We start from the raw sequence: 14,815 nt of genomic DNA, 5'->3' as shown, positions 1-14,815 counted from the left end.
CGAGGAGAGTATATGTAGTAGGAAAAAGATTCGTTATGTTATATCGTGGGAAAGAAAGGAAGAAAGAGAAAAAAAAAGAAAGAAAGAAAGAAAGGAAGAAAAAACTAAAGCCGGGTATTGAGGCTAGGAAAAGGGAGAGAGAGAGAGAGAGAGAGAGAGAGAGAAAGAGATAGATATAGGAAGAAACAAGATACGATCGGCCGGCATGTTCGATCGAACAGAGACGGAGACAGGTGTCGCTCCTCCCCACCACAAAAGGGATTTCAATTTAGTAATTGTTATCTACGCAATTCTAGCTACGTACATATCCATGCACAGATATAAACGTACATGTATACGTGTATTTATGTATATATAACGATTCTAAACTTACGTTCGAACTCCTGTAAAGTGGTCGAAGATGCGCCGTTATTCGTCGCGCATCTCGTAGTCGGCGGTGCCTCGTGCCGCGAAACGACGACGACGACGACGACGACGACGACAACGACGACAACAACAACGATGACGACGATGACGAGGATGTCTTATCTTCGTAGAAGGGCATGGAGTCGTTCGGAACACCGTAGTTCTTGTCGTTGTCGTTATATATTTCGTTACTTTCCTCTTTTATTCTTCCACTTCCTCCTCTTCTTTCTTCTCCTCCAGCTCCTCTTAGTTTTCGACGTTGTGTCGTTTTTAAGGGAAAAAAAAGAAATATAACCGAAACGATATCGACGATGTCACGTTTGCATTATCATTCACAAATTCCTCCTTCTCCTACTCCTATACTCCTACTTCTCCTCGTCCAAGTTGTGTTGTTGTCCCTCGCTGAAAACTCACCGATATATATTTCCTATGTTTTTCTTTTCGATACATATACACTCACATATATATATATATATATATATATCTTCTATTAATCACAATATCTTAAATCGATAAAACACACGATACAACGACGCTTAACCGTTGAAAACTAACCACGCGGCACTCATACACACCGAACTCTACTTCTCTTATCACTTATCACGGCGATCTTTGCGTCACGAATGCGACCCGGTGCCAGACGACGCGCCTAGCAGACGACATTTTGCCTTCACGCGGAAACGCACGAGACTGACCGAATACGCCCGAACCTGTCAACCCGACCGACGAGCGCGCCATCCCCACTCCTTATCTCTTCCTCTCTCTCTCTCTCCCTCTCCCTTCCCCACTTACTCTACCATACTTTTGTCCTTCTCTGGACCGTGTTTTACACACATATATATATATATATATATATATATATATATATATATATATATATGTTACGTATGTTCCTTCTCTTTCTTTCTTTCTTTCGTTACATGGACGAATTCTGCGATACTTCCTCGTCCCATCTCGCCGAGGGAAAATTATGAATGATCTTTGTAACTTGTAATGAATTATGTAAGTGATTTTAACCTGGTCGATATTGAGTTTGACCTGTCTCGACGGTCGTCTCTCACGCATATTTATTTTCTTTACGATAAGAAGCGATATCTCGTTGTATATACACGAGTATCTCACGAGACTTGTATTTTTCTTTAATAAACATTCATTGAAAAATAATATAATAGTAGATGGGATTCCATGATTTACTACTTTTGTTATTTCAATGAAATAAAATAAAACAGGATCGTGAGAAGTGAAAGAGGAGGGAGATAAGAAAAAGGGTCGATAGCGAGCTGCTTTTTTTCTTTTCTACTTTTCCCACGTATGACTCCTTAAGATTGTCAATCGTTTCACATACTGGTCCTTCGACGACCGGTTTAAAACTCATGATATTTATGGATGGAATTTAACGATGTAACGTGGTAAGGCGAGTAACACGAGTGTATTATCCTAGACTGCTTGTCAAAGTCATTTCGAAATCATTCTACTCTTCTGACTCGTTTTTCGACGGGTTTCTTTTAACTGTGTGACTCTCCGTTTACATATTATCTTATGAGAGAAATAAGAAAAAAAAAAAAAAAAGAAAGAAAGAAAAACAGATACGAGAAAGTATGGTTTTACGTAAACGAAGAGAGCTCTTTTTAATACGAGCTGTATAATAAGAGGAAAGTACAATCGAGCGGTGTGTACACAGACGCACGTAGTTTTCATTAAGGTAAATGCACCTTTCGTATATGCTTAAGAGTCGACGCCACGAAGGAAACATGGTTGTTTGTAATATTAGAATTTAGGACGGCCGTTTGTCTTCGCTCTCTGCCCCTCTCACCTTCTTTTATAATTTTATCTCTCTACAATTCCCTATTGAAACGTAGTTTCCACGACCTAGTGTTATCATTGCCTGAAATAATCCTATAAAAGATAAATCAAGATCAATAAAATTACATATGCCATTTTTTGTCCTTTAACGATAAATTTCCAGTTAACTAATTAATATTCTCACTCGTTGATGTATCTCCTAAAAATATGAAATGACTGAAACTTGTAAATTTGAAACAATAAATAAAGATGTTTTTCTCTTGACAAGAAAATATTACGGATTAAAGGCTAAGATATTTTTTTTGACGTGAACCAAACTTCACGAGTTCGCATAAATCTTCGTTCCTAGTTTGGAACGAGGTCAATAGTCCAAGATAATTATCAAGTCGTAATACTATCTTCTCTGAGATATAACTCTAAGGTGAGACAGATCGTTTGCAAATGAATGTACGAGTCTTGCATAAAAATGAGATGCACGTGAGATCATTTCTATAATGAATGCTATCGGTTTCTTCTTGCATAGAAAGAATTATAATAACAAGCATTGCTCCCTCTGTGGCAATTGGTAACCTTCGAGACCACTTGCGTTGGTTGATGTCACCACTAAATAAAGGTGATGTCGTCGGTAAAAATCTGACGTTTCCTACGTGTGTTGGACCCTGAGGGCACCGTCTCACTGTGTCGCACGAATTCCGGACGTGATATTCTATTAACGAGGAAGATTAAAATTGATTGCCAACAATTGCTATCTCTCGATCGAGATTAATGTAAGAGAGAACAAAAATAAAAAAGTAAAAAAAAAAAAAAAAAGAAAAAGAGGAAAAGAATTGAACGCATGAGAATTTAATTTTATTCAATGAACGATATTACTAATTCGATACAAGCCTATACTTCGTAGGCAATCACTGTAATTACGTTCATTGCAAGATCGTAAATAACTAGTTACGTTCGTCTATTGCAGATTGCAAAAATGGAATCGTAATTTTACGATTCAAAGGTGAAATATCAAATTGTATAAATTACCAATATGATTTGATAATAAAATTATGCTTAAGCCTTCCAACTATTAAACTGGTAATTAAATCATTTTGTCAATGGTCTCGATATTGTCAAACCAGTTCAATATTTTCTTGAGACGCACGTTTCTCTTTTTCTTTCCGTAGTTGAGTTATAACGTCATCCTTTTGCTTAAGCAAACGTTTCAACCGTTGTACCTCTTGACGATATTCGGATTTCAATTGATGAGTTCCAACTTCGTGTATTCTTATATGCCTTTCCACCATTGCCAATTGATCCTTCGCGTCCTTCTGTACAGCCTATGATATAGCGTAGTTTTTATAATTATTGCAATAACGATATTGAAATTACAATTTACACTTACGTTCAATTGACTTTTTAAGTTACCCACTCTATGAGCGATACTATCGCCTATGTATTGAATATCCGCATTTTCTTTCTCTCTTTCATGTAACAAATTCGTTAGTTTTTCTTTCTCGGATATAACTTTTTCGTATTCTGATACTAACTTTTCGCAATACGCAGTGGTTTTATTCAATTGTCTTTTGAACGAGTCGCGTGAAATTTGTACGGAGTATACTATATTTTGTACGTTCGTTAATTTATGCTGAGTACGTCTGAAAAAAAAAGAGAAAAAGTACTCTTTAAATGAAATAATCCCAACAAGATTTACTTATGCTATACGTCATTTAATTCGTTTCGATTACTTTAGATCGCGTTCTAACGTTTTCGTTAGATTTTTTAAATGATTTCGCTCCGCTGTTACTGTTACGAGTTGTTTCTCATTGTCCGGTAGAGATTCCTCCAATTGTTTGATACGAGTAGTAAGTTTTTTTTTCTCCGATTCGTACTGCAATTTCAATTCTTCGAACAATCTTTTACATTCATCTACTGCTGCAACATGCACATGTACCGGCATTGTTTTATCGCTATTACTTTTCAACATTTCATAACCTTCATTTACTATTTTATATTTTCCTTGAAGATTACTTAATTCCGTTTTATAAGTTACGACTTCTTTATGCAGACTTTTATTTTCTTGAGTCAAAGATTCTATCTTCCTTTCGTACAAAGATTGTAATTCTTGAAGTTTCTGTTTGTGATGTACAGCTTGCTGCGTCACTGTATCATTTTGTTCCTTGATCAAAGCTGCGTCGTTTGAAATTTGTTTTATCTCTTCTATGTACCTATTACACTATAGAGTTTACATTGAAATAAATAGTAATGAATAAATACTTTTATTTTGATAATACCTTCGATTTAGAATTTTCCAGTTCCTTTTGTAAAAATTCGTTTTCTGAAATAATTTCCTTGCATCTGCCGGTGAAATCATTGAGTTCTTGTTCGTACTTGCTTATCAGTTCTTTTTTTTCTGTTATATTCTCTTGATAAGCATTTAAAAGTGGAGCCAAAGCGTGTAGATCTACGTTGCCCCAAGATTCTAACATTTTTTTATTTTCTCTAGATATTTCTACGTCGTTCATTGTGCTAGTACTATATTGCAAAGGTATAACTTGTCCGCATAACCTGAGTTTGTCCTGATACCTTTCTAATTCTGTATTTAATTGATAAATTACTTTTTTCAGAAGCACGATATCTTCCTTTAATTGAACATTTTCAGATTTTAATTTCTGATTAAGATTTAATAAACTATCTTTTGTTTTTTCTAATTGTTGGAAAACCTGAGTGGATTCTTCATGATGAACGTGCAATTGTCTATATTCCGTTTCTTTTTGCTTCAAAAGAACATTGGATTCTTCGCATTGCTGTTGAACACGTTCATATTCCTGTGCTAATTTATGATACTTATCGCGTATTTTAAATATTAATTTATCTTTATCCTTCTGTTCCTCTCTATTGTCTGAAACATCAAAATTATCTTACCTTGTATAGATTACGGAAGTTAAAGTTTATGAATCATTTTGAAGCTACCTGACGTTGCATTGAAATCTTCTAATTTTATCAGTAACATATGATTCTCTTCCATCAGTCTTTCAATCTCTTTACGAAGATGACGCCTACTCTTACTTTTTGGAGAACTTATTTTATCATCGCTCTTATCGTTGAACGATAAATCATCCAACTTAACTTTCCCTTTATTAGAATGACGCGTTTTAGTAGCTTTCCTACGACAATAGGTTAATCCATGAACCGGCTCGATCTCATCGGTAGTTCTTCCCTTCTGTTTACTATGCTATAATAATAGATAAATTAGCATTGTTTCTATAAACTATTACAATATTTTTTTCTATCGATTAGAACATATTATAACGCTTAGACTAGATGCTATTTATATTGTTACCTCTATTTTGGACTAAACGCATTACCTTAACCACACCATGCTTCTCCATAGTATCCTCTTTATCATCGGATAGAGTTCCACAAAAATAAGACATTATCGATATGTTTTATAGGATAAAAATGGAAAGTAATGCTGATGATTTCCAAATAAGTCGCAGAAGTAAGTCGTTCATGTTATATTCCAAGCTATCCAAAATACTTTGTTCACACCTTGCATTATTTCTGTTTGAAGACGAATCCGGATATTAGGTTTATTATTGCAAGCAACTGCCATGGCAACGTTGACAAATCCAGTATTATGATCAACACAATTCAACGCTTAAGAAGAAGGATACCTTTATCTTAGAGGGAGCCACTTGAGAAATTGTTAGGAAGACGAACACGTTTATTTTCCTAACTGCTCAGCAATTTAAAACGATTGAAATTTTTTATCGACGTATAAATTAAATTTCTACGAATATTATCAACTTATCAGATCTTCGAAATATCTAAATATATAATAAATATAAATAAAAACTATTTCTCTATGGATATACTGACTTACGTAGTACACGTCAGAACAATACAGCGGGAAATTCGATAAGAGCGCAAAACCAAACAATTCTACGAAAAACACATTAAATGTCTTGATACGTTATACAAAAAATATATTAAAAAAAATGAAATGAACTTTATATGTAGAGTTAAAAGTTTTAGCTGTTTATTTAACGATCTATTTGCCGGTAAATTATAAAAAGATAACCAATGTTATTAGTGTTATTAGCGCTATTACGAATATGCGAAAAACGCAAGTAAAAAAAATTAAAATATTTTGTATATCTAATAATTTTCAACTTGATAATATGGTATACGTACATTGTGAATAACAAATTATCTCTTCTTTCAACTATTTAGTAGGAAAAGAATTTGTTTTTACAAGAATATGAATACATATATAAATATATTACGATGTAAGAAAACTCGAAATGTGAAATAACGAAAGAACATTTGCTTTTTTAACTTCTTCACGAGAAAAAAAAGTTTTTCCTTAATTTATATTCACGAAAGTAGTAAGTCAGCATTCGTTACGACTTCTTTTAAATAAAAGTAACTTCAAAATAACGTTGGATTTATTGCAAACCCAGTTATTGGCTTAAATCACGTCATTAAGTTAGGATTTACGTTTTGCGTTACGAACACGTAGGTTTCGTAAGCATTCCTTCTTGACAAGGGACAAATTTGCACGCAATAGTTTGACCCTCGAGATACGTCTTCACTTTGAAAAACAACAACCATAATCGATTCAGGAAATATTTAACTTGCTATTTTTGCATCATTAGTATTATCTTTGAACAAAAAAAAAAAAAAAAAAAAAAAGAAAAAAAATTAAAGGAAAGAAAGAAGGAAAAAATAGAATGGAAAAATGAAGATCAATTATTCGTACATCGATTAAACCACACGTCGCACTTCTTGTTTACAAATTTTTTCTGTTTATTGCTAATAATAAATGCTTGTTGCATTAATAATTAATGGAATGTCTTTTTTTTTTAGAATTAAATTGTTTAGTCCTAATTTCCAAGTTTCGTTAAAAAGATAATTACATTGTCTTGATGATAACGAGTACTTACAAGTCCTTCGACGCGTCGTCCTCCATTTCTACGTTAAATATTTAAAAACATGAAAAAATAAAAAAGTAGAAAAACAAACGAAAGAAGTCTTATCATTTGTCAATATCAACGTTTTAAGTTTATGGTTAATCTACTCTTTAGATTGAAATTGTCTTCTATTCGGTACAAACGATTACAAAATACTTGAATTTATATCGTACTTAAAAAAGAACTAATATTAGTCGTCTTAAAAAAGAATTATTTATTCAAGGATATCGCGTTTTATTATCTACCGATGAAAAGTTCGTTGAAACGTAATTATTAATTCGACCGTCATAAAATTGCTAATAAAAATTATTAATGCTTTGGATCTTTTTGTGAACGAAAAAAGAAATGGCAAATGTAAAATTGCGATAATAGTAACAGCGCTAATCTTCTTTTTTCTTTTCTCTCTTTTTTTTTTCTTTCAAATAAAAAAAAAAAAAAAAATATTAATAAAGATTAAACGTGCCTGAAGTAAATGTAGATCAGCGACCTTATTAATGCAAATAAAAATTGATAATAAGATAATAAGTCCGTCTTAGTGTTAGTGTTAGTCTCAAAAATATTATACCGGCGATGAAAATGGATTAGTGGATATGCGTGTAGGTGTGAAAAAAGAAATTAGTAAATATATGCACAACTGCGTGAAAAAATATTTGTCTTTACCGCCGTAAATCTACGTTTATTCACTAGAACGGGTTATTATTGTGATAACGGAGGGAGTCGCGATAGTGCTGTTCACGAAATTATCGCTTTTAACGCTGTAACGATTATTTTCGTTAGAATATAAAAAACAACGGAACAGGAAGGAACATTACAGATATCGTTTCGGTCTCTTCATTCATAGAACCAGGGGTGTTTTGTTACTTTCTTTTTTTTTTCTTCGGACCACCATCGCCATGAAGCTAGGTATTTTCAAAATCGAAATTTTCGTATCATTTTTATTCCCTATTCATGTGCCTTTCTCTTTTTCGTTCGTTTGTTTCGTTAATTTTATTCTTTTTTCATTCATTCATTTATTTATTTTTTTTTTTTAAATAAACATTCTACTTACAGGCACTTTTGTTCCATTGCTTTGCATGTTACTTGGTATCGTGGAATCTGAGGACGCTGTCGATTCCGATTGTGATTTCTTCCAAGAATTAGAACCAGGGCGTAATTATTATGTATATAATCCTAATTATCCAGATTATTACTTAGGTCAACATAATTGCCGATGGAGAGCTAAGAGTAATACACGAGTTAAATTGAATTGCTCATTTTTCGATATTCCTCCGGTAAGATCTTACTTTACTATCTAAAAAATTCAACAGGAAAGAATCGACGATTTACTGAACTTTCCTAAAAAAAAAGAAAGAGAAAAATATCTAAATCAAACAAATTTAATAAATAAATTTCGTTGTCGATAGAGTGTGAATTGTTCAATGGATTATATAAAAGTCAAAGTCGGCGATGGTATCGAGTACGTTTTTTGTGGATTGGATTCTTTCGTAGTGGAATCGATATCATCGGAAATGACTATATTATTTCATTCGAGATACAATACTTACGGAGGCAAATTTCGATGTGATCTCAGAATGGTCGAAGATAGTTGTAGATGCGGTTGGAAGAATCCGGTAGGTAAAGGAAGGATATTCAATGATCTATCAACGTTCTTATCACATATATTGTTCGTTTACAGTCGAGAATCGTAGGCGGTATTGAAACAGGAGTAAACGAATATCCTATGATGGCTGGCATCGTAAGTTTTCACACGCGTATTCTATTTTGTGGTGCAACTATAATATCTCCGCGACATGTACTAACGGCGGGTCATTGCGTTCGGAGAGAAAATCCTGATGATATAGGAATCATTGTTGGAGAACATAACGTAACGACAGGTCCAAAAACAATGAAAATATTTCAATAAGAAAATAATTTCTATTGAAAAGAAATCTATTTCATCATTATGTTTTTACTTTTATTTAATATTTAGGTAGCGAAACAAATGTAACTAAAGTTCATTTCGTCCAAGAAATAATCATACATCCGAGATATCAGTCAAAAAATAACGATATAGCGATTATTAAATCGCAAACGAAGTTTGAATACTCCATGAGAGTCGGTCCTGCGTGTCTTCCGTTTTATTACATGCAACGAAATTTTACCAATCAGCTTGTTACAGCCTTAGGTCGGTATTAACATAATATCATCTATATTCATTTAATCTATCTCAAATTTTATAAAATAATTTTCGCAGGTTGGGGTACAACGAGTTTTGGTGGTCCCAAGTCTGAAGTGTTGATGAAAGTTAATTTGCATGTTATAACACAGAAGAAATGTAGTCAGAAGTATCCTAATATCACATCTAATCAGATTTGTACATACGATAAGGGAAAGGATGCTTGTCAGGTATAAATTTGATCGATCGATCTTCCTCGATCATTAAATAAATAAAATAAAATAATCCTTATACGTTTTGATCGTATAGTTCGACAGTGGTGGCCCAATATTATGGCAAAATCCAAGAAGCAATCTCATTTTCGATCTTGGAATAATCAGTTATGGTTCAACCTGTGCCGATGAAAAACCTGGTGTTAATACGAGAATCACCAATTATTTGGATTTTATTATAAAATCGACTCCCGGTAAGATTCTCTTATTCCAATTCGATAACGACGGACATGACTCGACAACGCCCAAATAATATCTTTCAATATTATATTCCTCATTATCCGTACAAATAATGAAGAAAGACAGATCATTTTTAATCTTTTCGTCCATCGATGCGATTTAATTTCTAACTCGATAAAAAAAAAGATATCTTATCAATCTACCTTGTCATAGAATCTACTATTATATAATTCATTGATTCAAACATCATTAATGTAATTATTAACATTGTTCATTCATTCGTATTCTGCAAATATCTTTATATCGATATACTTTATATCGCATAAATTTTTAACTCGTTAGACAAATACAATTTTATATTAAATCTTATTTACGAATCTATAAATATATGAATACGTATATCGTCGCGTAACGTTGGAACGATCTACGTTATATTATTTAATTATTTACAAATATTATCATTTGTCTTGTCAAAAGTGTGCCTAAGAGAATGATCGCTCTATTTACAGCTATGTTTTTTGTTCGTAGGTGAAACATACTGTCAGGTGTATTAAAGGAGGACTCGGATCGTATATGTGTGTGTGTGTGTATATATATATATATATATATATATATATATATATATATATTACATAAGACAGTTAAAATGGAAAATATGTATTTTTGATGTAGGCATCAAATAAATTTTCTTAACACGAAATTTGAAGTGGGTGTTTAGCGATGTCGTTCGTGACGATCGAGGTCACGACCCTGATCTGCTTTGCGCTCGATATTCTCGATCATGCGTTTAAGGCTCCGAGGAGCAATAGGGTCCGATAGAAACTGCGTGGCGCGATTTAACTCTTACTCTAACATAAGTGTAAATTGAACGCGTTAACGACCGGATATTTGAAGATATTAACTTACATGTAAGCGTTTCATACACGAAACCAACAAAATTTCATTTTTGAAGAAATTCAAAAAAATGATCGTCGAATCGAGAAATATCTAGATCTTACGTTCGAACTACGTTTTCGTTTTATGATCTTGACTCTGATTCTACGATCTTAATTTTTTTCTTTTAATACCTAAATTAGAAAAAGAAAAGAAGAAAAAATAATGATAATAATTAACTGAAATTTGAAGTTATTTGGAGCAATCAGCTGATTCCTAATTCTTTTGACTTGATAAAAACTACGTCCTTAATAGAGATTATCTTGAATCAAGAGAAGGCAACAACATTGATTGTTCAGTAAACAATGCCTCGTTATTGCTAAGTTCGCGAATGAGGATGTGACGTAGATCGGAGTAGGGAAGGGCTTCCGCAGTCTGTACCTACTACGTATACGATTACGTCAACGAACCTAGAAGCCACTTGTATTATTAAATGATCTATGTCGTTAAGTAATTTCCACTTGATACAAGATTCTTGTTACTTCTTTCTAATAAATATATACGTCGATATTCAATTCATTAATAAAAACCTTAATGACGACGAAATGATCTTCTATTTTCTTCTTCGTTCAAAATACTCGTCGAAAATACGGAGGAACGAAGTTGAACGATTAAAAATAAAAGAGTAAATAATAAATGAAATAATTTCACGATAAAAGTGTTTGACAGAAAAGTCTTTAAAGCAAAAAAATATATATATATATATGTGTGTGTGTGTGTTAAATAATCGTGTGAGACGGAGATGAGGATTTATTAATCGAAATAAAAAATTAAAATATATTCTAGGAATGAAAATTTACGAATAACCGACGCTTATCAATCTTCAACATCGAACAGTTCCCCCGATTAATAAAAGCATCATGCTTGAACTATTAGACGACTGGGGTAGACAAGGCCGGCGCTAGCCTCATGACGAAGTACATATGTAGTTGTCTAGTCATCGTGTCCCTCACTTACTTCATCGCGTTCTTTTTCTTACACCCTGCTTTCGTCGAATCTTCGACCGACTGCTGTCCAGTCAGCTTGAAATTATACGAATTGAGAAATTCTGATTTATATAACACACGTTATTCTATCTTATATAAGGAAAATCAAATCCATGTTTATTTTCTTTCACTATATCACTTCGAAACAATAAAAGAAAATGGAATATGAAATGAAATGAATCAATTTCCTTTCATCGAATTACCTCGAAATATTGATAAATATCTGTTTGGCCGGTACTAATTAAAATAAATACTTTGATATACTGATTAATTATTTCATGGCATTTATACGTGTACATATAAATTATCGATTTTATGCAGCATCGTACATTATCAAAGAGAGAAAGAGAGAGAGAGAGAGAGAAAGATAAAAAGAGACAAAATTAATAAAAGAACGAACTGAAATATTTCATATCTCGAGAAAAAAGAAACATAAAAAGATTCGGATTAATATAACATTCGTGCCGAGAAGAAACAATTTGCATAAACGTAATTGAGATACTTTTATTTATTTAGCTCGATAATATTTAAACGTAAATTATCAATTTAATTAAATAAACACACGCACACGTATATATATATATATATATATATATTAATACAAATTCGTACGTACGTACGAACGTGCAAATTAGCATATTTCTTATCTCGTATAAAAAGAAAATTCGGAGGAACATGATCTTCGCGTGATAAAATATAAAAGTAGATGGATATCGTATATACAGGCGTATAAACGAAGTTAGAGACCTCTTCGAGTGGGTGGTGCTATGTCGACGATCAGGTGGAAGGGAGAGGGGAAAAAAAGAACGAAGGACGAGGTCGAAAGGTTACGCGAGCGTTTACGTAATCGGTCGAAGCTGCCATGGACCGCTACTGTATGCACGTCGGATGATGCATCTGCATGCATCTCGTTGCCATCGAAAGATAAAGAGAGACACGGTTGTGTTGATGACGTCACGAAGGGTCGATTGAAAAGAGATTAGAGTTGAAATTACGGTGAGAAATGAGAGTCGCAAGTAATCTTCCTTATCTTTTAATTTTTTTTTATCTATTTTCTTAATAGTTGGAATAAATCTCAACGAGGCCAAAACTTCGTTCTATGTTTTCCTTCAAATTTTCTCCGATTCATCTTGATTTTTTATTCTCGAAATTGTCGAACTATTATCGTTGCTTTGACTTCGACATTTTTTGTCTAAATTACGAAATCTTTCTCTTTTCATTTCTTTCTTTCTTTCTTTTTTTTTTTTCTCTCTCTATCGAAGAGGAAAAATTCAGCTAACTTTCGACGACGATTTCTTTTTCTTTTTATTATAATTTCCTTGGTTTAAGTTATTTTCGATATCTTTCTTGCTTTCTTTCCTTTCTTTTCTTCTCAAAATGATAACATTATATTTATGATTTCCGATTGGAAATATTATTCTAGAAGGATTGGGCGCCATGACGCGTTCTCCTGACCCATATAATATACGAGAACGAATCAATTTGGTCCACGATCTATTATCAGAAGCTACCTACGTCGTATAGAGAATTCTGAATCTCAGGAACACGCGATGCATTTCCACATTGGCGAAGACAAGAAATCCTCTCGCGTGGACGTAACGTTCTCGTAAACGGTTGATGAATAAAAGAGAATCGACAGACATGTTACGTAGATGCGTTCTTATCAAATCTATTACATTATGCATTATTTTGCTGCTCTTTCAATTTATATTCGATATATCCGTAGATAAGTAGTAAATATTTTTCATTGTTTATAAACACGTGGTTGCTTTTAAATTTCTTTTAAATTGAATAAATAGTTTATAGTCACGTTAAAGCGGATATACATTTTTTTTACGCGTTCAAAATATTGCATTATGCATTTTCACGTCGCTCGAAATTTCTTCGAAAAGGTTAAACGACGTTTTTCTTGATCAAAAAAAAAAGGAAGGAAGAAAGAAAGAAAGAAAGAAAGAAAGAAAAGACCGATCGCTATGAAATAAATTTCTAATAAATTTCGAAGGGAATCCGATAGTCGTGCCACCTACGTAAATGCACTTTTGGTGCATTCGTAGTGTTGCATTATGCATTCTCGGACTGGTATCGTTCGATATTCTCCTTAGAAATAATTTTCTTTTCCTGTTTGTGTTTGCTAACAGAGGAGGACGATCTCACTCTCCCTCTTTCTCTTTAAAAAAAAAATAAAAAATATATATATATATATAATAAAAAATAAAAAATAAGACTAAAGGAAACAAGAAGAATATTCGTCGAAAATCTTTCTCAAAAATCTCACGGTAGAATATCATTCAAGTATTACGATTAACGTCGTTGTAATACAATGAGACGTAGAATAACATTATTAAAAAAGCTCATCGCATTCGAGCATAGAAGTAAGAGTAAGGGAGAGGTAGAGTGTTTCACGATCGATACCTCGACCAGTCGGTACGAGGAAGATGGAAGCACACGCGCAAAAGCGTGTATACCATGGTATCTCTGATAATTTGCAAGGGACGTTTGTGAAAATCATTAGTAAGATAGAGAGAAAGAAAGAAAAAACGAGAAGAGAAAAGGAGAAAGAAAGAAAGAAAGAAGGAAAGAAAGAAAGTAAGAAAGAAAGAAAGAAAGACAAATAGATAAATAGATAGATAGATAGATAGGTAGGTAGATAGATATATGGGTAGATAGAAAGAAAGTTCGGCATCTTTGTTTCTCTAGTGCGAATAAATCTGAGAAGAGTGAGAGAGAAAGAGAGAGAGAGAGAGAGAGAGAGAGAGAAAGACAGAGACAGAGAAAATAGAAAGTGGGGATAGAAAGAATAGGTAAAGGCTTACGTATATAATTAGTTGGACCAATCGGAGGGCTGGTATAATCGAAAGTGTATGTGTATATATGTATATATATATATATATATATATATGTGTGTGGTACGTGCGTGTCTGTGTGTGTGTCTTGCGTATACGTATGAATGAAAGAAAGAGAGAGATTCTCATCGTAGGCTTGGAGAAGGAAGGCATCGCTGTTTTGCCGACCGGCTCCCTCGCAGAGCGTGTTTCGCGCACGAGCATCAACGTCGTCGAAGCACAAAAGCGACTACATACGTCGTCCCCTCAAGGCTCAGTCCAATATCGTCGTTCGTGGAGCACACAC

At 33.3% G+C, this 14,815-nt stretch overlaps 3 protein-coding genes across 13 annotated transcripts in view; 1 reads left to right on the top strand and 2 right to left on the bottom strand.

Moving 5' to 3' along the window:
• Nucleotides 1–1,072, bottom strand: part of LOC122635759 (microtubule-actin cross-linking factor 1) — a 110,845-nt gene extending 109,773 nt beyond the window's left edge. For 6 of the 10 annotated variants that reach the window (XM_043826373.1, XM_043826388.1, XM_043826369.1 and 3 more), the window contains exon 1: nucleotides 374–1,071. The gene's annotated coding sequence lies outside the window, so the exon portion shown is untranslated. Of the gene's footprint in view, nucleotides 1–373 lie in introns of all 10 variants that reach the window. The other 4 variants (XM_043826364.1, XM_043826367.1, XM_043826372.1 and 1 more) reach the window with 2 other exon arrangements.
• A 1,614-nt stretch (nucleotides 1,073–2,686) lies between these two features.
• LOC122635766 (centrosomal protein of 89 kDa-like) lies at nucleotides 2,687–5,903 on the bottom strand. 2 transcript variants are annotated; one of them, XR_006328743.1, is made up of 7 exons: nucleotides 5,553–5,903; nucleotides 5,158–5,419; nucleotides 4,479–5,086; nucleotides 3,933–4,420; nucleotides 3,590–3,842; nucleotides 3,232–3,524; nucleotides 2,687–2,914 (listed from the first exon to the last, which is right to left on the bottom strand). XR_006328743.1 is itself a non-coding variant. In XM_043826401.1 (6 exons), the coding sequence occupies exons 1-6, from the start codon at nucleotides 5,619–5,621 to the stop codon at nucleotides 3,318–3,320; spliced, it is 1,887 nt and encodes a 628-aa protein (XP_043682336.1). In that variant the 5' UTR covers nucleotides 5,622–5,902; the 3' UTR covers nucleotides 3,031–3,317. The 2 variants fall into 2 exon arrangements, 1 of the variants encoding a protein (XP_043682336.1); XM_043826401.1 differs by lacking the exon at nucleotides 2,687–2,914 and having other exon boundaries at nucleotides 3,031–3,524; nucleotides 5,553–5,902.
• A 2,031-nt stretch (nucleotides 5,904–7,934) lies between these two features.
• Nucleotides 7,935–11,250, top strand: LOC122635768 (venom serine protease-like). Its single transcript, XM_043826407.1, has 8 exons — nucleotides 7,935–8,063; nucleotides 8,211–8,431; nucleotides 8,564–8,770; nucleotides 8,836–9,034; nucleotides 9,130–9,324; nucleotides 9,394–9,545; nucleotides 9,625–9,781; nucleotides 10,296–11,250. The coding sequence occupies exons 1-8, from the start codon at nucleotides 8,054–8,056 to the stop codon at nucleotides 10,319–10,321; spliced, it is 1,167 nt and encodes a 388-aa protein (XP_043682342.1). The 5' UTR covers nucleotides 7,935–8,053; the 3' UTR covers nucleotides 10,322–11,250.
• Nucleotides 11,251–14,815: the final 3,565 nt, after the last annotated feature.

The sequence above is a fragment of the Vespula pensylvanica genome, chromosome 19, assembly GCF_014466175.1.
Source record: "Vespula pensylvanica isolate Volc-1 chromosome 19, ASM1446617v1, whole genome shotgun sequence".
Classification (NCBI taxonomy): domain Eukaryota; kingdom Metazoa; phylum Arthropoda; class Insecta; order Hymenoptera; family Vespidae; genus Vespula; species Vespula pensylvanica.
The sequence above is the reverse complement of the archived record's forward strand: the minus strand, read 5'-3'. Positions and strand labels throughout refer to the sequence as shown.

What these genes read in the sequence shown, in the direction of transcription:
- LOC122635768 (XM_043826407.1), top strand. An exon ending in CATTTTTCGATATTCCTCCG is followed by an intron (nt 8,432 to 8,563) that starts GTAAGATCTTAC and finishes CGTTGTCGATAG; the next exon opens with AGTGTGAATTGTTCAATGGA. An exon ending in TCAGCTTGTTACAGCCTTAG is followed by an intron (nt 9,325 to 9,393) that starts GTCGGTATTAAC and finishes TAATTTTCGCAG; the next exon opens with GTTGGGGTACAACGAGTTTT.
- LOC122635766 (XM_043826401.1), bottom strand. Translation starts at nt 5,621, where the DNA reads ATGTCTTATTTTTGTGGAACTCTATCCGATGATAAAGAGGATACTATG. An exon ending in AGATTTCAATGCAACGTCAG is followed by an intron (nt 5,087 to 5,157) that starts GTAGCTTCAAAA and finishes TTGATGTTTCAG; the next exon opens with ACAATAGAGAGGAACAGAAG. An exon ending in TGGAAAATTCTAAATCGAAG is followed by an intron (nt 4,421 to 4,478) that starts GTATTATCAAAA and finishes TAAACTCTATAG; the next exon opens with TGTAATAGGTACATAGAAGA.